The sequence below is a fragment of the Ochlerotatus camptorhynchus genome, unplaced genomic scaffold, assembly GCF_037179485.1.
Source record: "Ochlerotatus camptorhynchus isolate MF236.1 unplaced genomic scaffold, CSIRO-AGI_Acam_v1.1 ptg000509l, whole genome shotgun sequence".
NCBI lineage: Eukaryota > Metazoa > Arthropoda > Insecta > Diptera > Culicidae > Ochlerotatus > Ochlerotatus camptorhynchus.
Genome location: NW_027040993.1, coordinates 152,216 through 177,505, shown reverse-complemented (window position 1 = coordinate 177,505; position 25,290 = coordinate 152,216). Strand labels below are relative to the sequence as shown.

At 37.4% G+C, this 25,290-nt stretch overlaps 1 protein-coding gene across 1 annotated transcript in view; it reads right to left on the bottom strand.

The window, feature by feature from the left end:
- LOC135712850 (visual system homeobox 2-like) overlaps positions 1-25,290 on the bottom strand; it is a gene marked incomplete at its 3' end in the record, with an annotated part of 175,049 nt that overhangs the window by 69,515 nt on the left and 80,244 nt on the right. The window contains exons 3-4 of the mRNA XM_065235915.1: positions 9,376-9,457; positions 5,009-5,135 (exon numbers count right to left, since the gene is read on the bottom strand). Of these exons, the coding sequence (XP_065091987.1) occupies positions 5,009-5,135; positions 9,376-9,457 (209 nt within the window). The remainder of the gene's footprint in view (positions 1-5,008; positions 5,136-9,375; positions 9,458-25,290) is intronic.

Sequence of the window (25,290 nt, the reverse complement as noted above, 5' to 3'; positions counted from 1 at the left end):
ATACCCTGCAATATGGATATTTTTGGAAAGGAGACGACGTGTAGAGGCCGGAAATCGATGCCAGACGCCATTTTGGAATCCAAGATGGTGACCATCGGGTCAAGAAAAACTGTCAAATACCCTACCATATGAGTATTTCCGGATAAGGAACGACGTGTAGAGACCGGAAATAGATGCCAGACGACATTTTGGGATCCAAGATGGTGGCCATCGGGTCAAGAAAAACTGTCAAATACTCTACAATATGAGTATTTCCGGAAAGGAAACGACGTGTAGAGGCCGGAAATCGATGCAAGATGCCATTTTGGAATCCAAGATGGCGGCCATCAGTTTAAGAAAAACTGTCAAATACACTACAATGTGGGAATTTCCGAAAATGGACGACGTGTAGAGGCCAGATATAGATTCCAGACGCTATTTTGGAATCCAATATGGCGGCAACATGTTTTCCATGGTCACCATAGCCGATCGAACTCCAGACGAAACTAGAACCGCACTACCGTTCATACTGGTGACAACGCTCTGATGAGACAACAAAACCTTACCCCCAAGCTCCTTCCCTGATCCTATCCTTCGACAATGTACCTCTCTAACCTCGAGTAAGCCGCGAGTATTCGGCCCAACTCCTACTAGACATAGAATTAAGTGAATGTTGTTACAAACAAAGAACAATGAACTATCGACTCCGTAAAGCTAACGTGATTGAGCCTTCCAAATAAACGAACTAGTTAAAAAAACATGTTTTCCATATATAAGGCTTACCAAGAATATTGCGTATAATTTATTATGTATAGCGTATCACTGAGCAAGATCGCAACATAACGTGGAAAATTCCTCAAAACAATAAAACGCTTTTAATTGTTTTGTTTTTTTTTCTATCGTCAGCTACAAATTTATTCCTGGACCCCTCTACAGTGAATATGGTTGATATTTTCATTCACCACCTGGTGCGGCAGAAATCGAGTTAAAACTAAATCAACTCTCCGAGGTCGAAAGTTTCTGCACATTGGACAGCAATGTTGAACGGAGTGCAAAAATGCAAGATTTGCTAAGGGAATTCGAGACCCATCTCACGGTTGGAAGAACGAGAGTGACTAGAATGCATAAAACTTGACAGCGCTGGTTGGTTCTTTGTTATCGAAAGTGAAAATAAAATGTGGAATAAATCTGTAGCTTACGATAGAAAAAACAAAACAAATCAAAGCATTTTATTGTTTTGAGGAATTTTCCACGTTACGTTGCGATCTTGCTCAATGATACGCTATACACAATAAAATATACGCAATATGCTTGGTAAGCCTTATTTATGGAAAACATGTTGCCGCCATATTGGATTCCAAAATAGCGTCTGGAATGTATATCTGACCTTTACACGTCGTCCCTTTTCGGAAATTCCTACATTGTAGGATATTTGACAGTATTTATTAAAACCGATGGCCGCCATCTTGGTTTTTAAAATGGCGTCTGGCATTAGTTTCTGGCCTCTACACGTCCGGAAATACCCATATTGTAGGGTATTTGACAGTTTTTATTGAACCAATGGCCTTCATCTTGAATTTCAAAATGGCATCTGGCATCGATTTTCGGCCTCTACACGTCGTTTTCTTTCCTGAAATACTCATATTGTAGGGTATTTGACAGTTTTTCTTGAACCGATGGCAACCATCTTGGATTCCAAAATGACGTCTGGCATCGATTTCTGGCCTCTACACGTCGTTCTCTTTCCGGAAATACCCGTATTATAGGGTATTTGACAGTTTTTCTTGACCCGATGGCCGCCATCTTGGATTCCAAAATGACGTCTGGCAACGATTTCCGGCCAACGGCGCCGGTGGTGTAGTGGTAAGCGTGATTACCTCTCACCCCAGCAGGCCTGGGTTCAATCCCAGTCGGCGCCGCCGGGATGTTCTGAGGCATAACATCTCTGATCACGCCTTCCTTCGGATGGGAAGTAAAGCCGTTGGTCCCCGGTTCATGAGTTGATGGGTCAATAGGTAGGGTCCAGGTGTGGGAGCTGCCTTCCTGGCACGTCGGTAGCATTGGTGCTCAGCACGGAAAACAAGATCGACGGAAAAAACAAACCAAAGGAAAAAAAAACGATTTCCGGCCTCTGCACGTCATCCCCTTTCCAAAAATATCCATATTGTACGGTATTTGACAGTTTTTCCTGAACCAATGGCCGCCATCTTGGATTCCAAAATGGCATCTGACATCGATTTCCGACCTCTACACGTCATCCTTTTTCCGATTCCTGTTCTCACATTGCACAGCAACATCTTATATGGACAAGCTTTGGAGTCATAACATATTAAGAAAGTTCATGTGCACACTAGCGCCGCGTAGTGTGAGGGTTCTGAAATAATATGACCATCATCCGAAAGGACTTAGTGACCTGAACAACTTTTCTCAAGACAGTAACCTTCTATATGGCCAGGTTCTCGAGATACAGCTTATACAGGAAATTCACTTGCACACTAGCGCCACGTAGTGAGCGTGTTCTGAACTAATATGAACATCATCCGAAAGGACTTGATCACCTGCACAACTTTGCTGAAAACAGCAACTTTCTATATGGCCAGGCTCTCGAGATACAGTTTATATAGGAATTGCACATGCACACTAGCGCTGCGTAGTGAGAGAGTTCTGAACTAATATGGCCACCATCCAAAAGGACTTGATCACCTGCACAGCTTTGCTGAAAACAGCAACTTTTTATATGGCCAGGCTCTCGAGATACAGTTTATATAGGAATTGCACATGCACACTAGCGCTGCGTAGTGAGAGAGTTCTGAACTAATATGACGACCATCCGAAAGGACTTAGTCATCTGAACAACTTTGTTGAAGACAGTAACCTTCTATATGGCCAGGTTCTCGAGATACAGCTTATACAGGAAATTCGCTTGCACACTAGCGCTGCGTAGTGAGAGAGTTCTGAAATAATATGACGATCATCCGAAAGGGCTTAGTCATCTGAACAACTTTGTTGAAGACAGTAACCTTCTATATGGCCAGGTTCTCGAGATACAGCTTATACAGGAAATTTACTTGCTCACTAGCGCCGCGTAGTGAGCGTGTTTTGAACTAATATGAACATCATCCGAAAGGACTTGCTCACCTGCACAACTTTGCTGAAAACAGCAACTTTCTATATGGCCAGGCTCTCGAGATACAGTTTATATAGGAATTGCACATGCACACTAGCGCTGCGTAGTGAGAGAGTTCTGAACTAATATGGCGATCATCTGAAAGGACTTGGTCACCTGAACAACTTTGTCGAAGACAGTAACTTTCTATATGGTCAGGATCACGAAATATTCTATGTTGGAAATATGATCCATATATTATAGCGCCCGTCATAAGTAACATAAAAGTGAAGCGCCTCTAGCGGCGTAGTTCTCAATTTAAACCTAAATCCAATGGCACAGGCTTGTTGGTCTAACCCAGTACAGCAACTTTGTCGAAGACAGTATAGCTTTATGAATTGAAACAAATGAGATAATCCACTACAGCCCCCATTAGTGAAAATCCCATAAGCTGTGGGTATCCTTATTCGCGGTTCCTTATTCACGCCCCCGTTACCCCGGCAATAAGGATTCCTGACTGTACTTAGATATCTGAACAAACTCAATTTTCTCTTGGTTGTGATTGTAACTCGACCGGAGATTGTGTTAGTGAGATAAATTCTCTCTTCGACTGTGGTTGGTTTCTATGGTAGCATGTCATGTAGCGCGGTTACTACACGAAGGGGAAACTGCTACAACGTGCTCAGACTGCCGAGAGTCTACACCACTTCAGGCTACGACGCGATGATGACGGGTGACTGTGGGTGGCGTGAGGAGGCTGTGAATGGTGGCGCATGCGAACTAATTGGTAATTTTACAGTGTTGCCTTTTATCAGACGTGTTTTTTATCCTCTGACGTTGCCCTTGTTAGCACATTTTTTCCTGCTCACTTTAGTGGTGAACTAGAGTAAATTTATGAATCCCAAAATGGCTTCAATTTATTGCACAAAATATGAAGTGTATTACATTTTAATTGTACCGGTACTTTATTAGCAGAAAACGGCCCGTTTCGGAGAACTGTGCACGATGGACGATGTCTTTTTTTGATTTCCAGAGTTCATCTTTTTTTTCGTAACATGACAACGTGATGTGACATTTTATGATTGTAAAAAAGCCTAAGCGAGAAGTGATTTTTTGTCTTTTTTAATTAAATAACTCAATAAGTGCCAGTGCACCGTGGAGGAGAAAAGTCTTCAACAAAAGGAATTTAATTCAATTCATCGTTCGCTCTTCATGACAGGGAGTGAAGTTCTCATCTGTGCACCATGGAATGATTCATAAGGCGAAGCAAAGCAGCAGCTTTAACGTTGAACCTCAAGTTCAGAGCGAGAGTGCGAAAAAAGTGAAACGGACATAACAAAAGGATCGTGATTGTTAATTAAGACAAAAGGGATATCGCGCGTAGCCATATTGGAAATATTTTGCCAACACAAACACCTTGGCTTTATTCTCAAGCGTGAAGTTGGCTCGTTTTCTTGCTTCCTGAAAGAGCAGAGATTAAATTACAACCACCGTTTTGGTGTGTCTCTTCACACGCAGCAGCAGTAACACCCGACGGCATCGCAGAGTAGGATGATTTACGCTGCTGAAATTCCTTTCCTAATGACGATTGTTCTCTGCCTGGCATAGGTTTACACGACACAGGCAGCGTTGCTGGTTCATGATCCTTGGTTTAATTTTGGAACAAAGAGCATTAGCATTTTTCAAATTTTTCAGTGACAGTGAAGTAATGTACATGGCGAGTTTTTATTCTATCCGGTAGAAGGGTTAATACAGTTCTCCAGATTCTTTCGAGAAACACATTGTAGAATTGAGTACATTTTCCCTACCTTTGTGACGATTGTATTATGCAAATCAACCCTTGACCTAGAAAATCATACTACATAGCCGTTCATACAAGACCGTGATCCAAGAAATGTGTTAGGTAATAGTTTATTGACTCACCTGTATCCTATCTTCTGGAAGATCTGTTTTCAGCGAAAGCATTTCTCTAGCGTACACATCGGGGTAATGAGCTTCCTTAAAGGCCTTTTCTAATTCGTCAAGCTGGTAACTGGTAAAAATTGTTCGACTGAAAATAGATTATTGGTAGAAAAATAACACAACAATTTTACTGTTCAGTGAAAATTTTGTAAGAAAGATGTAACTGGTGGATTTTTGACGAACTGAAAGTTTCTCAATAATTTTGCGTGTGCTTAAGTGAAGTGTTCGGTTGTTAAAAAAATAGGAACGATATGATTGTAAATCAGTTATAAATGCCAATTTTCAAATACTATCAAACACCCACTGGCCGGCAGTGGTAGTATGGAAGAAATCTGCTAGCAATAATATTTGTAGTGACAATTGAAAGCAGCTTTAGTCCGGGAGTTAGAAGGTGATAATTCGACTGCAGATCCAGCAACCCATTTCAGAATGCCTGGTAATTCACATCCATTCCGAGGTCACTTTTACATACAATAATCCCCGCATGTAAACAATGCCTTTATCATATGAATGGATAATGGTAGTGCAAACACACTCGCTGGTGGCAAACAAGAAGTGGAGAGTTTGCGATTAGCGATAAAAGACGAAGGCTTTCGACAAGGATCTTTTCGTTGAAGCACTCCGTGTGGACAGGGGCCCCGTGGATCTGAACGCGATCGAGCTGACAGAAACGTTAGTGAGTTGGTGGAACGAGGCACTTAGCAACCTCCGCGCTAGTTATCTCAGAGCCAGAAGACGTGTACAGAGATCAAGAACGGAAGCAGACAGAGAGGACCGTAGAGGAGTGTTTCGAGCGGCCTCACTTAAACGAGAGATAAAGTAGAGCAAGTCAAACTGTTTTAAGGAGCTGTGTCGAGACGCTGACTTTCCCCGAAGCACGACTTAACAACTTGGCCACGGAGCGTGAGAGGAATATAACGTCGAAGTCACCAATGAGGAACTCGTTTCAGTGGCGAAAGGAGTGAAGGTGAAGAAAACACTCGGTCCGGATAGAATCCCCAACGTAGTGTTGGGGATCCAGCGGTGTATAGGTCTATATGCTTACTGGATACACTCGGAAAACTCTTGGAGAGGATCATCCTAAACAGGCTGACGAGATGCACGGATTGTCGGAGATGCACCCAAGTAACCATAGGCACGTTATTTCGCCTTTTTGGCTATACACGGGACTCATCCAAACTTGCAAACACTGGTATAGCAGTTGTTCAGCTGTATATAGCCAAAAAAGCAAAATAACGTGCCTTATGTCATGCTCTACATGCAGAGTTGTACACACTAACTGCTCATTTGTTAATAACTTTTCACTCAGTTGTCGAAATTTGTTTTTCTTTTAAGTAATTGATAGATTGGGATCTTATCTTGGGAGTAGGTAAATCTTAACATTTGAATCAACACCAATGAATTTTTGCACTTAAAGTGCGTGATGTGCAGCGAGCATTTCTCACTTCATTTTTACAACGCAAAAACAAATAGGTACAGTTAATTACAAGAATAAAAACCTACGTTTTTTTAACGTATCTATAGCGAGTTTAAACTCTATTATATATACTGCTTAAAAAAGAACCAATGAGCAGTTCGTGACCAAAACTGTGTATGCCAAGCATACCTTGGGTAGATGGGATTCCGGAAAGGGAGATCAACGGTGGACAAAATTCGGACAGTGGTCGAGAGAGCCAAGAAGGCGTGGTGCCGGTGGTGTAGTGGAAAGCGTGATTACCTCTCACCCCAGCGCCTGGGTTCAATCCCAGTCGGCGCTGCCGGGATGCTCTGAGGCATAACATCTCTGATCACGCCTAGTAGTAACGCCGTTGGTCCCCGATTCATGAGTTGATGATTTCCCCATTAGACCTTTTCGACATTTCGTCCCTTTAAATTACAGTCGACCTTTTGTCCATTTTTTATTATTATAGTCACTTCAACGCTCTTGGGTCATTCTTGACTTGTCCGGGGCGTGAGAGGTATGGTATGTAACCACTACGCCGGGGCCATCCCCTTTTGACCATTCGAATTTCTGTCCATTTGACCTTTTGTTCGTTCAACCTGTTGTCGATTCCGATCTTTTGTCCTCGACTTTTTGTTTTACAACCCTGCGGCGCACGCTGCTGGTTAACCACAGCGGTTAGTTTGTTCCAACGTCTGGCCATCTCTGCAGTATCTCGAGTCACCTTATCAGTTTTCTTCAACTTCCGGTTGATAATTTGCAGAATATCTCTGGATTGCTCTTGCTTGTCCATTCGAGTCCATTGTCTTGTTTTTGACGAAAGTCTGGGATTTTCGTCCGCTGCTGCAAATGCCATGCCAGATCATGGATTTCCGTGCAAATTTCTAATCGAAAATGAACTTATAGTTGCCTGGGGCGTCTCCTCATGCACATCGTACGTATCGGCCTGTGACGTAGGTGTAACTACAAGATCAAATTCTTCTCTAGGCACATTTTTTTTAAACTGTACGAATCGTTACTATTGAGAGACGACTGGCAGCAGGATGGTTCAACAGGAGGAGCACTGTCAAAACAAACTGATTTCACAATATTTCAAAACCAACCACTAGGGCCGCTGATATAAAATAAACTGTGCATACGGATTCTTATTGGACCAAACTGTTTGTCAAGAAACTGAATTACTTGGACGCGTACCTATCTGCATCGTAAAATTAATTCGATCAGAACAATTTTGTCGTTCCAGATGTTAAAAAATTGAATTTGACAGAAAATGTAAATTTTAGAGGATCTTTATTTTCAATATGAATTCTATCTTTGGTTCTATACATAAGAGTCGTAGTCGGAGTAGAAATACTTTCACCAACACTGATTCCGACTCCGATTTCTAATCAGATTCCGACTCCTGATGTCGAAAAAAAAAAACAGAGATTTTGCTGTAATCCCAAATGTTGTTAAAAAAAACTGATAAAAACTCCAATAGCATGTTTGTTATTTTTTTAAACATATTTTTTATAAAGATTTTCTTCTTCTTCATGGCTACCTGCAAAGTTTCAAAAAATCGATTTATTTTTTATTGAAAATTATTTTCCCAAAATTTGAAACTGATCCGATAAAAATTGACGAACTTATACGAGTTTGAAGAGTACCATGTCCATGATACCGGGAATATAACTTAAATCTTTTAAAGCGACCATTTCGAAATCACGTTTTCAAAGTCGGTGTTCGTGATTATTCGAATTCAATGCATCCGATTTGTTCAGTTGTTTTTGTATATTGTTTAGAACTTTTTATTGAGGCCTTGGTCATTAGGATTTCACATATTATCATATTATTAAAATTCGTTTTTAAGAGCCAATTCAAAACAGGAAACAAGGGAACAACCACCATATAATGTAATAATTTTAAAAGACGAATGTATGAACAATAATTGTGTGAAAACCGATTTGAAATATGTCGCTCACTTTCCGAGAAGAAAAAAAATCACTATTTCGCTTTTTTTAGCCTCCAAGGTAGGCTTGACCCCTTAAATTTGCAAAATGGTAACTTTTAAAGATTGAACAACATTGTAGAAGTTCAATTTTTACTAAAATGTTAGAACTTGTTTAGAACATTATTTCGGAAACAAAGCGTCGATTTCATTTTCAATGTGATGCTTGCATAAAACAAGCTCGTTCTTTATGCCAAATATAGTTTAAAATTACACGAGGGTAAAATATCATGTCCACCGAATGTGCGGAAACGAAATCTACTACCAAGAATGCTGGATAGGATCCTAGCAGGACATCGCTGCAAAGGCATGCTAAGTGTATGTCGTAGCATTTTATGGGGTTATGTGGAATTTGTCACCGGCCATTATTAGAGTTCTGTTCCATTTGTTGAATTTTCACTTAGATTTGACGTATAGAAAATTATCAAATAAACCTGCTATTATTTCTGACTTATTTCTGACAGACCAAGAATCAATTTTGACAAACACCTTCTCGAAAATCACACGATCAGCAACAGATGGATTTTCGAACATAATAATTTATTTTCGAAATATCAAATTTAAGTGAAAATTCACCAAATGGAACACAGCCTAGGTATTGCAAAGGGGGGATCTCAAATTGGTCAAAAATATGCTACGTCATGTATGCATGTCGCCCATGTGATTTTTCTGGGGTCATGAGATAAGCACAAACAGACTCCATATGAACATTATCACCAGTTTATCTGAACTCAGTGATAATGTTCATAGAGAGTTAGTTGAGCTATTTGTTTGGTGTAGAGCTAGTAGCTGAAAAATAGTTATATAAATTACGTGTTGGGTATATTCATCACTACGACCACTGTGATTTCATAGATCTATTTTGATGGGGGCAAAATAGTATATATTTCAATATCTTACCTATGCCTTCGCTTCTTTTTCTTTTTCTTTCCATATCCGTTGATATTCTCTAACGTAAAGTCTTTGGAAGAATCTATGCCGCCTGTAGAGAAAAAGAAAGCAAAATAGTGGTTTGTAAATCCAACGATAACTACAACATTTAAATTTATAGTCTAGTTATTAACACAGATGGTGAATTTCGTGCGCATTAAGGTTAAAAATTTCGAAATTTCAATTCCATGTTTGGTTTACTTTTACTAAGCATGATTCAGATCAATGGCTACCATAAGCATAAAAAAGAACAACTTGTCTGTTTAGCTACCTAACGCTTGCAGAAAACGCAGAAAAGTGAAGACGAAAATTGTTCCCGAATCAACCATTTCATTAAGTTTGCCTTTACGAGCGATCAGGAGAAAAATGTAAAGTAGTTGATTGCTCGTAAAAGGGAATCAAATAGATTTGCCAAATAAGAGGGATGAAAACGTTTGACAACAGGGAAAGCAGGAAAGGAACTATCTCTCTTCTTTGTAAGGTGAAGAGTAAAGAAACGGTAGATAACGATCGTTTGAAAGAAGTCGTATCGGGAGAGTACCTTTTCTCAGCCCTGCTCTACTATTTTATTCATTATATAACACAGTTGAACGAAATTTCCTTCCCTGCAATGGTTTGGCTTTTGTGATTTGGGATTCTATGCGCATGAATTGCGAAAGGTTGACTGTTGTAAGAATCATATTATTCGATGTCGAGTTTCTTTTTACATTCAGTCTAGAGTAGCAGCAGCTTGAATATTTACTTCGATATCTCTATAGGGAAACTGTTGCGGTGTACAATCGACGAGAGAGAAGGGTCATTTGAAAAATTAACTATATCGATATGTGGGTGGTTTAGGTTGTTTAGGATGTTCTTGTGGTTGTTGAGAAATTTCCATTGACACACCTATATCTTAAGTGCACCATACTTTGGAAGAAAACAACTAAATACTTGTGAATTAGCAGAAATGCTCTAATGCAGGCCTGCCGAACTTGTATTATTGAAAAAAAGATCCATAAAATATTGAAAAACGTTCTTTAAAAAACATACAAATGATCCATAAAACACCGCAAGAAATCTCTTAAAAAGTGTGAATGATCCATAAAAAATATCAATATGATCCATATTTTATGTCAAATTTAGCAGCACAATTGTAAAAATGTACCGCTAAATTATAAAGAATGAGCATTGAAATTGCTCGAATTACTCATAAACATATTGCAAATGATCCATAAAACATTCAGCAATGAACCTTAAACTAATGAAAGTGAAAATCAAGCTTGCAAACTTAAAAATATAGACACGATTCATAAATTAGACATAGAGGGAAATGTCTCTAATGTTGGCCTATGGATCTATGATTGGGCCCATCGCTAAAAATAAGCTTTTTTTTATCAATTTTATCTAGATGAACGCGTTATTGGGACGTTACTAATGGATATTTTTGGTTGTTTTTGAAAATTTAGTCGATTACTGAGCTTATGTATGGGCCCAAATTAGGCACACTAAGGCCTACATTACCTGCATTTCCCCTGTATTGTTCATGTTTTGAAAACTATATATATATATTTTTTTTTAAATTTGATCCATTAACTTTCGAAAATTGCCCCATTACTACGTAGCTACTCTGGTTTACTGTGCTACCCGTGTTTTTTTTTGTTAGAAGAGCGGAGCGATGGACCAGCATCTAGAATAAGCATCTAAAAGAAGCTTCTAAAAAATATTTCCTAGGATGCTTCTGAACACTCTGAACATGATGCAACCGGTAAAATGTGTAACGGAAAATTGGTAATGATTACTCAACTATTTATCAAAAGATTTTAAACCTATTCATACCGAATAAATCTTTAAAGTCTTTTGTTCAAGTGGCACCCATTGATTTGAAATTCGTCAATAAATAGCTGAGCTATGGTTTTTCAAACATTACAAGTTTGCCGTTACACATTTGACCAGAGGCATCGTGCTCAGAGTGTTAAAAAGATTTTTATAGAATCTTTTTTTGGAAGCTAATTCTAGACGCTTACCCGTCGCTTGGCACTTCTAACTTTAAAAAAACACGGGTATGTCAGTAAATCTAAGTAGCTACGTAGTAATGGAACATCTTTTCAAGGTTTATGGAACAAACTCAAAAAGTTAGAGTCCAAAAAATGAGCAGTATATTTCTAATTTATGGATCATGCCTATATTTTTAAGAGCGCAAACTTGATTTTATATGGATCACTTTCATTAGTTTAAGGTTCATTGCTGAATGTTTTATGGATCATTTGCAATATGTATATGGGTAATTCTTAAAATTTGAATGAGCATTTCATTAGACATTTAGCGGTACATTTTTACAATAGTGTTGCTAAATTTTACTGAAAATATTTATCATATTTATATTTTTTTAAGGATCATTCACACTTTTTAAGAGATTTCCTGCGGTGTTTTATGGATCATTTGGGTGTATTTTAGGGAGCGTTTCAAATTTGTTATGTATCATTTATTGGTTTTTATACTCAAAAGTATGTTTGCCGTATTATTCGCTGGCCAAATGTCGTAATACATTTCAGTCGGCCACTCTGGGCAGCGAAGCCGGTATTGTGGCCAATATCTCTATCCCCATGAATATGCTTCCTATATATTTGCGACCTTCGAAACAGTTGTCCAGTTTTTGGTTTTCGAAATAAAAATTGAATATAGAGACGATATTAGGAAACAATACCCACTCGGAACAAAAATTGAGCAATGCTTTCAATCTTGCAATCTAAGGGCCGATTTCACCTACGCTTAAAACTCAAACTAGCTTTTCAAGCACTGCAGTGCACTGGTGACGAACTCCTAAAGTGTTTTAACATTTTTTGAAAAAGTGTCGATAATCTTATTTTTTATATATTCTGACCTTGTCTGGATTTTCACAAAAGTGAAACTATCTAAGAATCGAGATTCATCTGCTGGATAGAACAGTTCACGTAACACTAATAATAATAATAATAATAATAATAATAATAGCCCGTACCATGAGGTAGGCCCCTCCTGGTATCCTGTATAAAGGATATTGTTAATGGGAAGCTTACTTCTCCGAATAAAAAATACGTTTTGATTTTTTTCTAAAAATATTGGAAAAAGTTATAAATAATCTAAATAAATCAGATTCTTTTCTATTTTTGTAAAAGAGAATTCAAGCATAAACTGTTTGTATCTATGTCATTATGGCACAAAGTTGGACTCAAAATCGCAAAAATCGACAAATCGATTTTGTTTATAGTCCAAAGTCGTCTTAACCACCCTTGGGGCCCTTATTCATTTTTTTATTATGGGTTCCCCTCTGATTTGTTATCAATTTTCAAATTTTCAGCACTCAGCGGCGCCTGTGGTGTAGTGGTAAGCGTGATTGCCTCTCACCCCACTAGGCCTGGGTTCAATCCCAGTCGGCGCCGCCGGGATCTTCTGAGGCATAACATCTCTGATCACACACCTTCCTTCGGAAGGGAAATAAAGCCGTTGGTCCCGGTTCATGAGTTGGGAGTATGGTCCAGGTGTGGGAACGCCTCCCTGGCGTCGGTAGCATTGGTGCTCAGCACGGAAAACAAGATCGACGAAAAACAAATCAAGGAAAAAAAATCAGCACTTAAAGACATTATAATATTATGTACAATTTAATTACTTTCCAAGGCTCAAATGCGGAAGCTTTGTGGAGCCGAAATATACTTTTAACAATATTTCTTAACACTAGAGTTCGTAGGGCCGAATACTCGCAGCTTACTCGTGGTTAGGGGCCACAAACTTTTAACAGATAAGGAGGGGTTATGGAAGAGGTACACTAGAATGCGATTAATACATTTATCTCGATCGCCGTTGAATTGATTTTTATCGATGATTGACTGTGGGAGGTGCACTGCGCTGACGAGAAAGTGCTCTGGATCTCAAGGATGAGAGAACAGACACTTAAATTGATACAGGAACAAACAAAACATTACTTAATTCTTAAAATCAAGTAATTCTATCCATCAATGTTGATGATCGAAGAAAGCAATGGCCACTAAGAAGCTAGTTGCTTCAAAAGAGTTTTCAACGTTGGAATCATCATACCGATGATATTTCTTAAGAAATTATCATCTACACAGAAAAATAGGAATAACATATATACACTCATTTTGTAGAAAAGAATTACTGTTATATTGTTTTAAGCTTTTATGTGTTTAGTACTGACAATTTCTACAAAATATATTGAATTTGAAAATTATTCCGCTTTTGGCATGATTTCGTTTTTGGCAACTGAAAACGAGAAGCGTGTCGCCAAATACGGAATACATACTACTGTAGTAGATATTTACGTATAAGTGAAAACAATTGAACTTTCGTGAACTCACTTAATACAATTCTCGCTAGTCTTGATCAAAGCGGTCGTCAATGTCATCACATTAACATTGAAGAGATCGACATTGAAAAAGTCTACTTGGTACTCAAACACCGAAACATCTTCCGATTTGCAACAATGAACATGATTCCCTTCTTTTCGCATTTCCTGGAAGTCACCACAAAATTACCCAGGTACATCCCTGCCATCTGCGAAAAGGGTTGAATATTGTGACACTTTGATTACGTTCTCAAAGCGTGTCAATTTACTCGCATTAAATAACTATCACAAAATTATTATAATCATGTCAACCGAAATTGCTTTTGAGTAACACACCTTTTTTAAAACGGGCGTCGGTAGTCATCGTCGTGTCGCTGGAGCAGAAAGGTCGAAAGAATAAATATAACATTTCTATAGCAATGCAGTTTTGCTTGCGCTTGTGTCGATGTCTGCAGAGTTCTGCCTTTTGTCGTTCTGTCAACCAAAATATCATTGCGACATAAAGGAAGTGCTTTCTCAACGCGCAGTGCTACTATGTGCAGCATTCTCTGTCCTTCTATACCCTTTCGTAGTTTTGCTTTTTTCGTTCGCTTCCGAGGTGTTTCGCAAACTGACACTTTCCAGCTCAGTGTATGTCTGTCTATTCAGGACAATTTTATTCGCACTGAAAAGGGAAATTTTTCTTTATGTTCTGATACATGTGTCAAATGCACATATTTATGCAATCAATGTACGCTCCACAGACTGAGCCAAAATTTTCTTGCGGAACTCAAATTTCAACGGTACCTACTATTTTGCATTTACAAGTCCTAAAGCTTGTTTTTGTAAAATATGCCTTCCTCTTATTATTATTATTATTCATATTCTTAATTATTTTACCACTTCGTTCCAACTGGAACTATATGTGTGCTCTCAAATTAGTGCTAGGATTCTAAGCCTGTATGCATTCTTATTTTATGGCTAGCACAATGCTACTTTTAAAGAGTCTTAATCCATGGTAATCGAGAAGATATTGAATACGATAATTTCGGGGAAGTATGGAAAATTTGTATAAAGCTCGTACCTGGTTATATTTCCAGACTAACATTTGAAAAGGGCGGAATTCCAAACTCACCATATCGATAAAACCGCTTCCGAATTGTGATGACCTAAAAATTAATCCTACACCGTGGAAATACACCCTCGGGATTTTTGGTTCCGCCTCTGTTCTTCGTTCGCAAATATTGTGGGAGTGGAATTACGCCCGGAGATTTTTTTGGTCTTCTTTTTGTTCGTTGTTTACACGTGAAATATCAATTGTATGCATTTCAAATGAATCGGGCGTGACTAGATACTACAGAATCAGTACGTTTGGCATATTACAACAATATTCTTCGTAGTTCTGGTGCAAACCAGATGCGTCATAGAGTTGAAAATTGGAAATGATGATTTGAAATGATACACAGTTCGAAAAAATAGTGTAAGTTTATGTTCAATACGATGCACATAAATGGAGCGTCACATATCATATAAGTTTACATTATAAATCGTGTAATGTTCTGATGCATTTCATGAAATGTTGCAATTATTGTATACAAATGCCCATCTTTTCAAACAACATTGCTTACAAGTTGCTCGTTTGCGTGAAATGAAAACAAGTTTACGTGAATGTATCTTTACATCACAATTAAAATTCAGAATTTTTTGCTGTTTATTTTTTCGTGTTTTTCAAGTAGTTTGTGAACTTTTCTCTATTATGTGGCAAAATATGTTGTTTTCTATATTTTGGCTCTTTCGCCTCTTTCAAATGTTAGTCTAGATTTGTAATCAACATTCGTATGTCTGCTTTAAAAGTGTAAACATATTGTACAGCTAAAAAATCGAGCTTACACTGCCGCAGTGTACCCTATTGGCTCCCTCTCGTAACATGACAGATCGTTTCGAGAGAATGACTTCCTACCCCTACTTCCATTAATTCTGCGAATTGCTTTGTTTTTGATTTTCGCAATCATTGTGGTTGATTTTTTTTTCTTTTTTTTTTCTTGCGAGTATAGAAGTTCCATTAAAGTGAGAGCGATTGTTATAAAAAATCCAGGAAGCCATGTTTTTGATTAGGGTTGTAAGGCTAATGCATAAATCGAATAAAAATATTCTTATTGGATATTTAAAAAATCTAAAACCGAGATGGAGAATTACAACGAATGGGAATTAATTAGCATATTATGGTTCCTAATCGTTCCTAAATATAACATCGTGATTGTTTTTTTTTTTATCTATTCCATATTTCTAGACGTGCTTCAAAATTGCTGAAATCTTTGTAGCAAGTTGTTGTAAAATTCAAGATTATGTGTTTTAGAATGGATAGATCTGAGGATTTAGTAGTTAATGTCATCTTGAGTTCTCCCAAGTTGTTATCTCCCCATCGGTGTACCCCCATGTATGTCTTTTTCATTAGTATGTCGCTTAGTTCGCACAAGAGCGTCATTGCTCTCCATACCTTGTTAAGAGCACATTGCTCTCCAAACCTTGTGTTCTCAATCCCTACCCTGCCATCCATTTGTTACAATTTGTTACCCTTAACTTCGAGATAGCCGCGAGTAATCGGCCCAGCTTTACTAACGTTAGTTTTAAGTAATTTTGTAATCTAAACAATGAATATCGGCTCCGCAAAGCTACGGCAAATTAGCTTGGAATAATAAACGCATTATAAACAAAATCTAATTCAAGGGTCCATTTCTACTTGATTACTTAAAGCAAATGTAATGTAGCGCACAAGCAAGTTTTTTTTTCAGAATTAATGTTTTCATATAAAACCATCAAGAGATGAGTTTCTAGACACAGTTCATTTGGAGAAACAAACTTTGTTGGAAAAATTTGCTAACATAAAAATTACCAAATTATAAAAAAAAAAAACTTCCAACAACTACATTACAGCATATGCTCATGCGGTGAAACCTTAAAATTCTGTATGCTTTTTATGTAAATCTGGGATAGAATCTAACATGTCCCGGCAATAAATATTGAACCAAAATACCAACAAATTCCCCAGGGAGAAGTGGGGTGGTTTGGATTAATTTTCTTAAAATATCGTAAAAATAGTTTAATGTAACGTAGCTATTAGAAGCACACTTGATTATCAGCATGATTCGCTTCGTATGTATGACTAAAGATCGCGTCTATGCAGATAACAGTGTGTTCAATCTTTTGTTTGTCGGTAGAAACTTTTAAAACGTGTGTGTGCTACTATTTATGAAACTTAACTGTACAGCACTATTTAAATAAAGCAACTGGTTAATGTTACATACATTATACTCCAGGAGTTCAAGAAACAAGTTCTAGTTATAATTTTCTGTATATTCAAGATATTTGCTACAGAGTCGTCGCGTGCCTCATTTGTTTACCTGTGCACCTAGCTTTGTTCGCTATAGTTTACCATCACCATGAATTCGAGGGACATATTCTCAATTACTATATTAATCACTACCTAACGTAACATTTGAAGGGTCTATCATCTTGTGTAAACAACACTTGTATGGCCCTTTTCGTGCTAACCAAAGCAGGAGGAACTGCAAAACCTAACTAATTCTCGTTTTTATCACAAGGCTAACTCTTTCAATTGACGTGTAATGAAGAATATCCGTCAAACACTTCCGAAAACATTGTTTGATACAAAACAGTGTCAAAATCTAGAAAAAATTGATGTAGTCCCCTGCACGAAACGAAAATCAATTATTTTATTCATGTGTTTCACTTATACATTTTTGCCAAACATCAGCCTTATACATTCCGTAAGACAAACCATATAGGTCCTATAAAAATGCATAAAAGGTATGTGTGACCTTATACATTTCATTTGACACATGATCTTCATAAACTTTTTGCAAGGCGTCTGCTTATTAGTTGACTTATACATTTTATGAATAATTAGCAATAGAAATTTGCCAAAAGGTATAAGGAGATTTCTATCCGTGTGGGTAGAAAACTTGAATTAATCAACTCTTTAGTCATCAAAACAACACTATCAGAATGAGCCAGGGGAAGCTCATAAGTTTTGACAGGCGCACCGGTGCAACCATCGGTAATTGAGAGATTCACAACTGTAAATAGAGTGAAAGCGAGCTTTTGCGATCTCTTTCTTCATTACTCTCTTTGCCCGCAATCAGATATCCAAGTGCACTGCGAGAATTGCACACCTTAGGCACCCATACATCACAAATCAAGCTGAACATCGCATTAGGTCCTAAGTAACATTGATCGATTCTCTTCGTCAACTTTCTCTTTCGTTAATAACTTGACCACATAACCGTTTTTTGTTGTGTTTGTCATTTTAGATGCTAGATAATAGCTTCTTTTATCGATCTGTGAGCTGAAAATGCCTGGGAATGTCTTTACATGGCCGTGGGAATACAAAGAGAAAGTCGATTAAGAGAATCTGTCAATGTTACTTAGGACCTAATGCAATGTACAGCTTGAAATGTTCTTCTAATTTAAACTCACACATTCAAGCCGGTCTGCAAGTATGATACACCTCCAAAGCGTACCAGACTACTGTTTCCGTGTTGCTCCCGTTTGACGCGTCACTGCTGAAAATTTCAATTACAACTAGTGGTGCAAACCGCCATGTTTCGTGGAAAATTTGTGGTATGTTTCAAGAGGTGATAGAAGATCTGCTTGGCATTTGACCATTCACAAACTTGCCACCCGCCACCCAAAAAAAATCGACGAGTTTTGTCATGGTAGTAATATCGACATGCTTAGAAATTAATGCATTAGGGATTAGGCAGACCATCCGAACTGACTTTAATCATGTTTGAAGCAATCCATGCTCAAAAATTAAATTGAACCCCACTATAAAATAGTGTATTCATGGTCACATGTGGTCTGGAGTAAAGAAGTACATACAGCTATAATGTGACCATTAAATCTATAAAAATCTGAACGCATTTTTTTTAAATTATTTACATCTGTGTCGTGCACTGTATTTGCATCAACGAACAATTTTTTTTTATTTTAGTTATTTTAACGCTCTTGGGTCATTTGTGACTTGTCCGGGGGTGAGATTTGAACTAGTGACTTTAGCGTGAGAGGTATGGATGCTAACAACTACGCCGGGCTCGCCCCCAGGAATAAACAATTTTAATTTTAGCTTAATGTCACCCATTCTTACGGTGCTCCGTTTTTAAAGACACTATATTTTACCAAAAAACCCACTTTCCAGTTTATGACAACAGTCGTTGCAGCCCTGTTTGATTGAATGATGATATTGTATGCTATTGAACGCCAGTTTAACCCTTAAATGCATGATTTTTATTTTATTTTGGGGTGACTTTTTTTTTCTTGTTTTATATATTGCGCTTTCTATTAAATTGTTGTTTCACCATGTTTAAATACAACATAGTTATGTTGCCAAATGGCAACACTATGCATTTAACGGTTAATAAAATTGAAATTTATTCAATAAAATATACTTTTTTGTTGATAAAAACTCATCAGAATAATCAATAGAGTCCCTTGATGAAAGATTTCTCATGACATATTACCGAAAATGTTCTACGGGACAGATAAAAACAGGCATTTTGATTAATTTTACCCAGGTGATAAATTTGTGTCCCGCTAAGACCAGTACCTATAGTACCGGACTAAAATCTACAGCATCGTGATTTATTTCTCATAAAATAACAATATTTCTGAAATGTTTGCTGCAGTTTGAGTAACTATTCAAGATTTATTGATTTTAGTAAAATGCTTTGTTTTTTAGTATCCTTTTTAAAGCTTTTTCAAGAAATAGGTTAATCAAATTAACTGAAATTCTGCATATTTATAGTCAAACGCCATAAATTTTATTGAAATTCGTTCATAAGACTGTTATATGTTATATAATTTTTTACCATTTAACAAAATGTATGGTCAATGTATAACATTATTTTGATATCCAAGATGGTGACTTCAGGTTTGGTCCTTTCACAGGCTATTTTTGGCCACCAGGCGATCAGGAAAGACATACACCTGTGTTCAATATAGTAGCAGCGCATGCCGATTTCCATACAAAATTGAGCTGAAACGTTCGCCACAGAACTACAAAACGATTACAAAATACCAAATTTTTGGAAGCACCTGCCGGAAAGTGAGACACTAGCTAATTTTTTTTCAAAATAATAGCAATACTAATAATTTGCATTTCAGCTCAATTTTGAGATTTTAAATTTGAAATTTCTCAAAATTCTACCATCCCCACCCAATTAACAAATGTACATAATAGTTAAAAATGTTTAAAATATTTGCAGTACATAAAACTTCAATTCAAAAACTGCGATTATTTTGAGCAATTTTACCTAGTGTGTCACTTTCCACAGGTGCTTCCAAAATTTTGGTATTTTGTAATCTTGCTGACTTTCCCTGGAAGTGTTTTCCGACTTTCTTCTGAAGTTTCTTCTGAATTCCCCGGCTTCCGAGTTCTGTTGAAATTTTTTTCCAACGTGCTCCGAAACTTTTTTTTCAGCTCTTACTTAGAAGTTTCTGTCTACCTCTACTTGCTTCCACTCATTTAGCTATAAAAAATGTTTTTCGGAATTATGAAATCATTAGATGTTATAATGCTATTTTGTACTTGTAAGATAGAATAAGAGGTTGGTAAGCAAGTGTTGGACACATAAAACCTGTCAATTTCGCTTTCAGAGAGTCGTAATCAGCAATTTTAATATTCATGAGCGCACACTCTGAATCCGTCAGAAGCCGTCGGATAAGGCAATAATTTACGAATCTTTTCATCGTGCGTAGGCTGGGAGCATAGAAGCTATTTATTCCATTAAATCTTAACTTCCATTAACTGACAGACAAACTTCCTGCTCGTTTCAGCACCAAGCTACACGGTACACACAAGACGCGAATCCATCCTCCGACTATACAGCAGCAGAACATATATGCTATGTACTTTCAGTCCTCAGGCTGCATGTTGCGAACATTCCTTTGGCCATGGTTCGTGTCAATAAGCACGCTGTCAACGATGGTAAGGGGGGGAAAATGTTGACTAATAAAACAAAAAGCTTCGTCTCAAATGCTTCCACACCGCTTACCATAGCCTAATAACTAATTTGAAGCTTCTGCGCAGAGTAAATTTCTTTCGTCCCTTCTTCCCTACGAGATGACACACTGCCAATGCTTGTAAGTGTGTTAGTCGCGTAACGAAGTTGGCGAAAAGCATTCTAAAATCACGTTACGTTTTTGGCATGGCATGCTTGACTCGGACAAGGATCTGGCCGAAAACTGCTCGAAATAATGTGTTTCAACGTGGGGTGGAATTGTAAGCTGTGGTTCGTAGAAATATACCGTTGGTCGATGTGGTGATGGTGGTGGTGTTGTTGTTTATGCTACCCATCGTATGTGGAAACGTACCGAGACACGTGAGACCGAGACGAAAGGTTTAATATGTCGAAACCATACGTGTAAAGAATTTTCCTAATTTCGTTTTATTAGTCCTTTTAGGAAAATTAATTACACAATAATGAACATATATAACTTAGAAAATAAATTTTGCAACCCTTTCAGGATGTTCTGCGGGCTGCAAAAGAATAAGGGGTTGTACTTAAACTACGTAGGCCGTTTTTGAGAGGTTTTAGACTTCCTCCCCCTGCATAGACAATCGTCCATACACATTTTTGATAATTTGTCCGGACTGTAGACAACCGTCCAACCCCCCCTGCCCCCACATAAAGTATCTACGTGGTTTATGAACAGCCCCTAAGATGCTATATATGTGGAGCTCTGTGCGAAGAATATACCGTCGAAAGAGGTAGATTGCTACTCATCCATATTCTTTAATTTGTTTGAATTTTATGTATATTATATTAGCATAAAAAACCCGTTTCGCAAGTAAACCAGAATATAGGTAGCTGTCTTGTTACCCATTCGAAACCAAGTCATTTGTCATTTTGTCAGAAACCACACAGTACCTTTGAAATGCCTTGTTCTTGGTAGACCAGAGATGTATGCAATTTGGTTCGGATATCGTAAGGGTTTGATTTAATATATTTATTTATTTCTGTTTTTTCGGGGGTTTCCCTCAATGCTATTTTTTCACGATTGATATGATTTGACAGTTCAATCAGGAGTGATAAATGTAAATAGGACCAAAACAGTTAGGCTGTAACCAAGACCCAGGAGGACACAAAGTTCAGCTTATAACATATGTTGATTTCTTTGAAAGTTGCTCATATCGTTGGTCGTATTGATGTATTTACACCGACATAATATTAGCTCAATTCCAACATGTACTAGCCATGGCTATACGGCTAAAGCTACCCTACTGAACAGTGTTGCTATTGCTTCAAAACTTTCATTTTCATTACATTTCATGTTCGTTTTATGTACCCCTTTGCTCTGTATGAAAACATACTTTAATCCTGACGCTACGTGGGATGTGTACACTTCCTCTAAACACATTTGGAACCATCAATTCAACGGCAGTAGATGTAGTACCACCTTTGTGGGTGCGGCACATAACTTCCGGGCATGTTCGTATTCGTACATATGTATCACCCGGAACTTACTGGTCATACTGACAATCTAGCATGTGTGTACTACACACCATCATATCTATTCGGGAAAGGGTGACATACATTGGGACTCGGTGTAGGAGAGGAATGCGTGTGTGAAAAATTGAGGCATTCATGGTATTTCACAAATTAACCATCAACACACATGAGAGCGCCGGTTCGTTTAATTAAGGCAGATAATCGATAAATCACCAGACTAGTGCTAGATTGGATTTAATTAAAACAATTATTGTTGTGAAATAACGTTTAAATTAAATATTTATCCAGCTGGCGAGAGCTGAGTGTGCAGTGAGACCGATCGAATGTCATTCGGTAATGCAAGCGGAAAATTTTCCAAATTTGCATACCGATGATTCTATACTTAACCAATGACTTGACAATTAGGTTGAGCGTTAATTGATGAGGCTTTAATCAATGCTATACAGTGCTTTCCGTAAAAGTGATATAGGGGAAATGGCTCTAATGTAGGCCTATGGATCTAAGATTGGGCCCATCGCTAAATGGATATTTTTGATCGCTATTGAAAATTTAGTCGATTGTTGAATGGGCCCAAATTAGGAGTATTTAGGCCGACGTTACATCCACTTTCCCTACCTATATGAAAACATGAATATACCTATCAGAAGAGATAAAAATGCGTTATGATTTGTTTATGATTTAAATTTAAATGATATGGTTTAAGCAGCATCATAACACACTATTCTTAATATACAGTAAACGGTCGATGATCAATGCTTGTATTAGTTATCGTTTAAAACATGTCACAAATAATAAACTGTCCACTGATCTATTTTAGACAGTGTCATTAGTAGTTTATTTTTTTATAAAATAGAAGGTTACCGAAGATTTTCATACTGTCGTTGAGATCCATGCACAATGGGGCGAAGCCGTTAGTAATTGAAATTATTTTTCCTGAATTATTATGTTTGTCATTTTTGTTTAAAATTAGCTTATATCTAGGGGCATCCCACTCTAAACTTTGTATTTTCCCCCGTATACCAAAAAAGTTCTCAGTGATATCTAAGATACCTAAAAATACTTACAAATACTTAAAAAAATATCTAGCATTCTATTATTTGTTCGGTTGCTATAAGGATTTCATTTGTTTGTTTACTAATGTCAGGAGAATTGTGTGGAGTTTGGAAAATTTGTTAAGAAATTAACGTTCATTTTATTAACAGTGTGAGAGGAGCAGCTGGGTATATGTCACGGACCGTTTTCAGTATAATCTGTTCGTCCTGTTCCAGAAGGAATTCATTCTGGTCTGATAGACATTAGAATCCTGACATTTTTATTTCCTATCTCGTTATAATGAAGGATATAATTGTTTTTTTCGTCCGCTAGATTCTTGCCCGAGTGACAATGACTACATGTTTATAGCCTAATCTAAGCAAAATGAAAATTAGACAAATCTTGTAACTAATCGTTCTTGGCTTTTCACCTTCTAAATGGAGTTCATTTACATCTTACCTGAATACGATCAAAGCGAGATGTCCTTTTGATCCAAAGGTGGAACCTCTTTTTAAATTATTTTGAACCGTTTTATGATTTCAGCAGAGCTCTCTTTTAACTTCCCGGGAGTATATAGTTTATATCCCTTATCGATTATGAACTCCATGATCTCTTAATCATTTTTTGTAAAAAAAAAATAAGGTGTGGACGTATGATATAATGGTTGACTACCCAACAAACAGTTTTAGCTGCAGACTAACTTATAAAGGTAAAAAATAGCTGTATCAGCCAATTTTTGGCTGCATAACCTTCAGCTAAAATTGTTCGTTGGGTTGTTCGGTATGTTTAAACGATAACATGAAACTATTATGGGAATGTTTAAAATAATCCGATTTAACTATTATGTTTTTCCTACGTTAATCCAAAACAAGCAATACATTGTTTAACATTATTTATTATAATATTAATGGAACATTTTCGTCAATAGAGACACCCTAAAGACCGTCAAACTTTTTTCCTTCTTTCGATCAGACGTTTTCGCACTCCTGCCGATTTAGCAGCGCTTCCTTCACGAAGACTTTGTTTGGTCAGCTTGAATTCCTTCGGATGATTTTGCGACACGTTTTTAATTCCTTACATCTACATTGTGAATCGCTGAAAAATATAAATTAAGTTATTATATTTGTAGACATAATAAAAGTACTTACCCATTAACATGAAATTTCATATGAATTTGTAAAAATGCATGACGAACGGCTCTATCTAGCATACAACAAGTCAACAAAAAACAACTACACTAGCAACCCGACATGAAAAACAAGTGTTACTACGATGAAAATAAAATATTGGTTTAAAATACTGAAAAATACTTAAGAATACTTACGGGGGATTTAAAAAATATTTGATTGATATTAGGTCTAAAGTTTAGAGTCGGATGCCCCTAGGCTAATATAGTTTAACCACTAATGCTAAATTTTAGGATAATTCTATAAGAACTTCGTTGAAAGACTGTAAATTCTGACCAAGGCACACAATGATCTTCCTCAAATTCAATAAATATGAATAGTTAATTTCAATGGTTAGCGGCGCCGGTGGTGTAGTGGTAAGCGTGATTACCTCTCACCCCAGCAGGCCTGGGTTCAATCCCAGTCGGCGCCGCCGGGATGTTCTTGAGGCATAACATCTCTGATCACGCCTTCCTTCGGATGGGAAGTAAAGCCGTTGGTCTCCGGTTCATGAGTTGATGGGTCGATAGGTAGGGTCCAGGTGTGGGAGCTGCCTTCCATTGGTGCTCAGAACGGAAAACAAGATCGACAAAAAAAAAACAAACCAAAGGGAGAAAAAAAAAAATGGCATCATTGTTTCTCATCCTTATTGATGCAATCTATGAGTTTATAAACAAAATAGTCGTTAAATCCGCAATAAGCTTTGTTTAACGTGGTTTAACTATGTTATTATGTTAGTAAATAAATATTTTAAATCGAAATAATTTTTAGACAACTACACAATGCGCCCAATTAAATCAATATGGGGGTTAAACCGTCAGAAGGGTTTTTCGTGACCTTTCTAAATATATGCGCCACT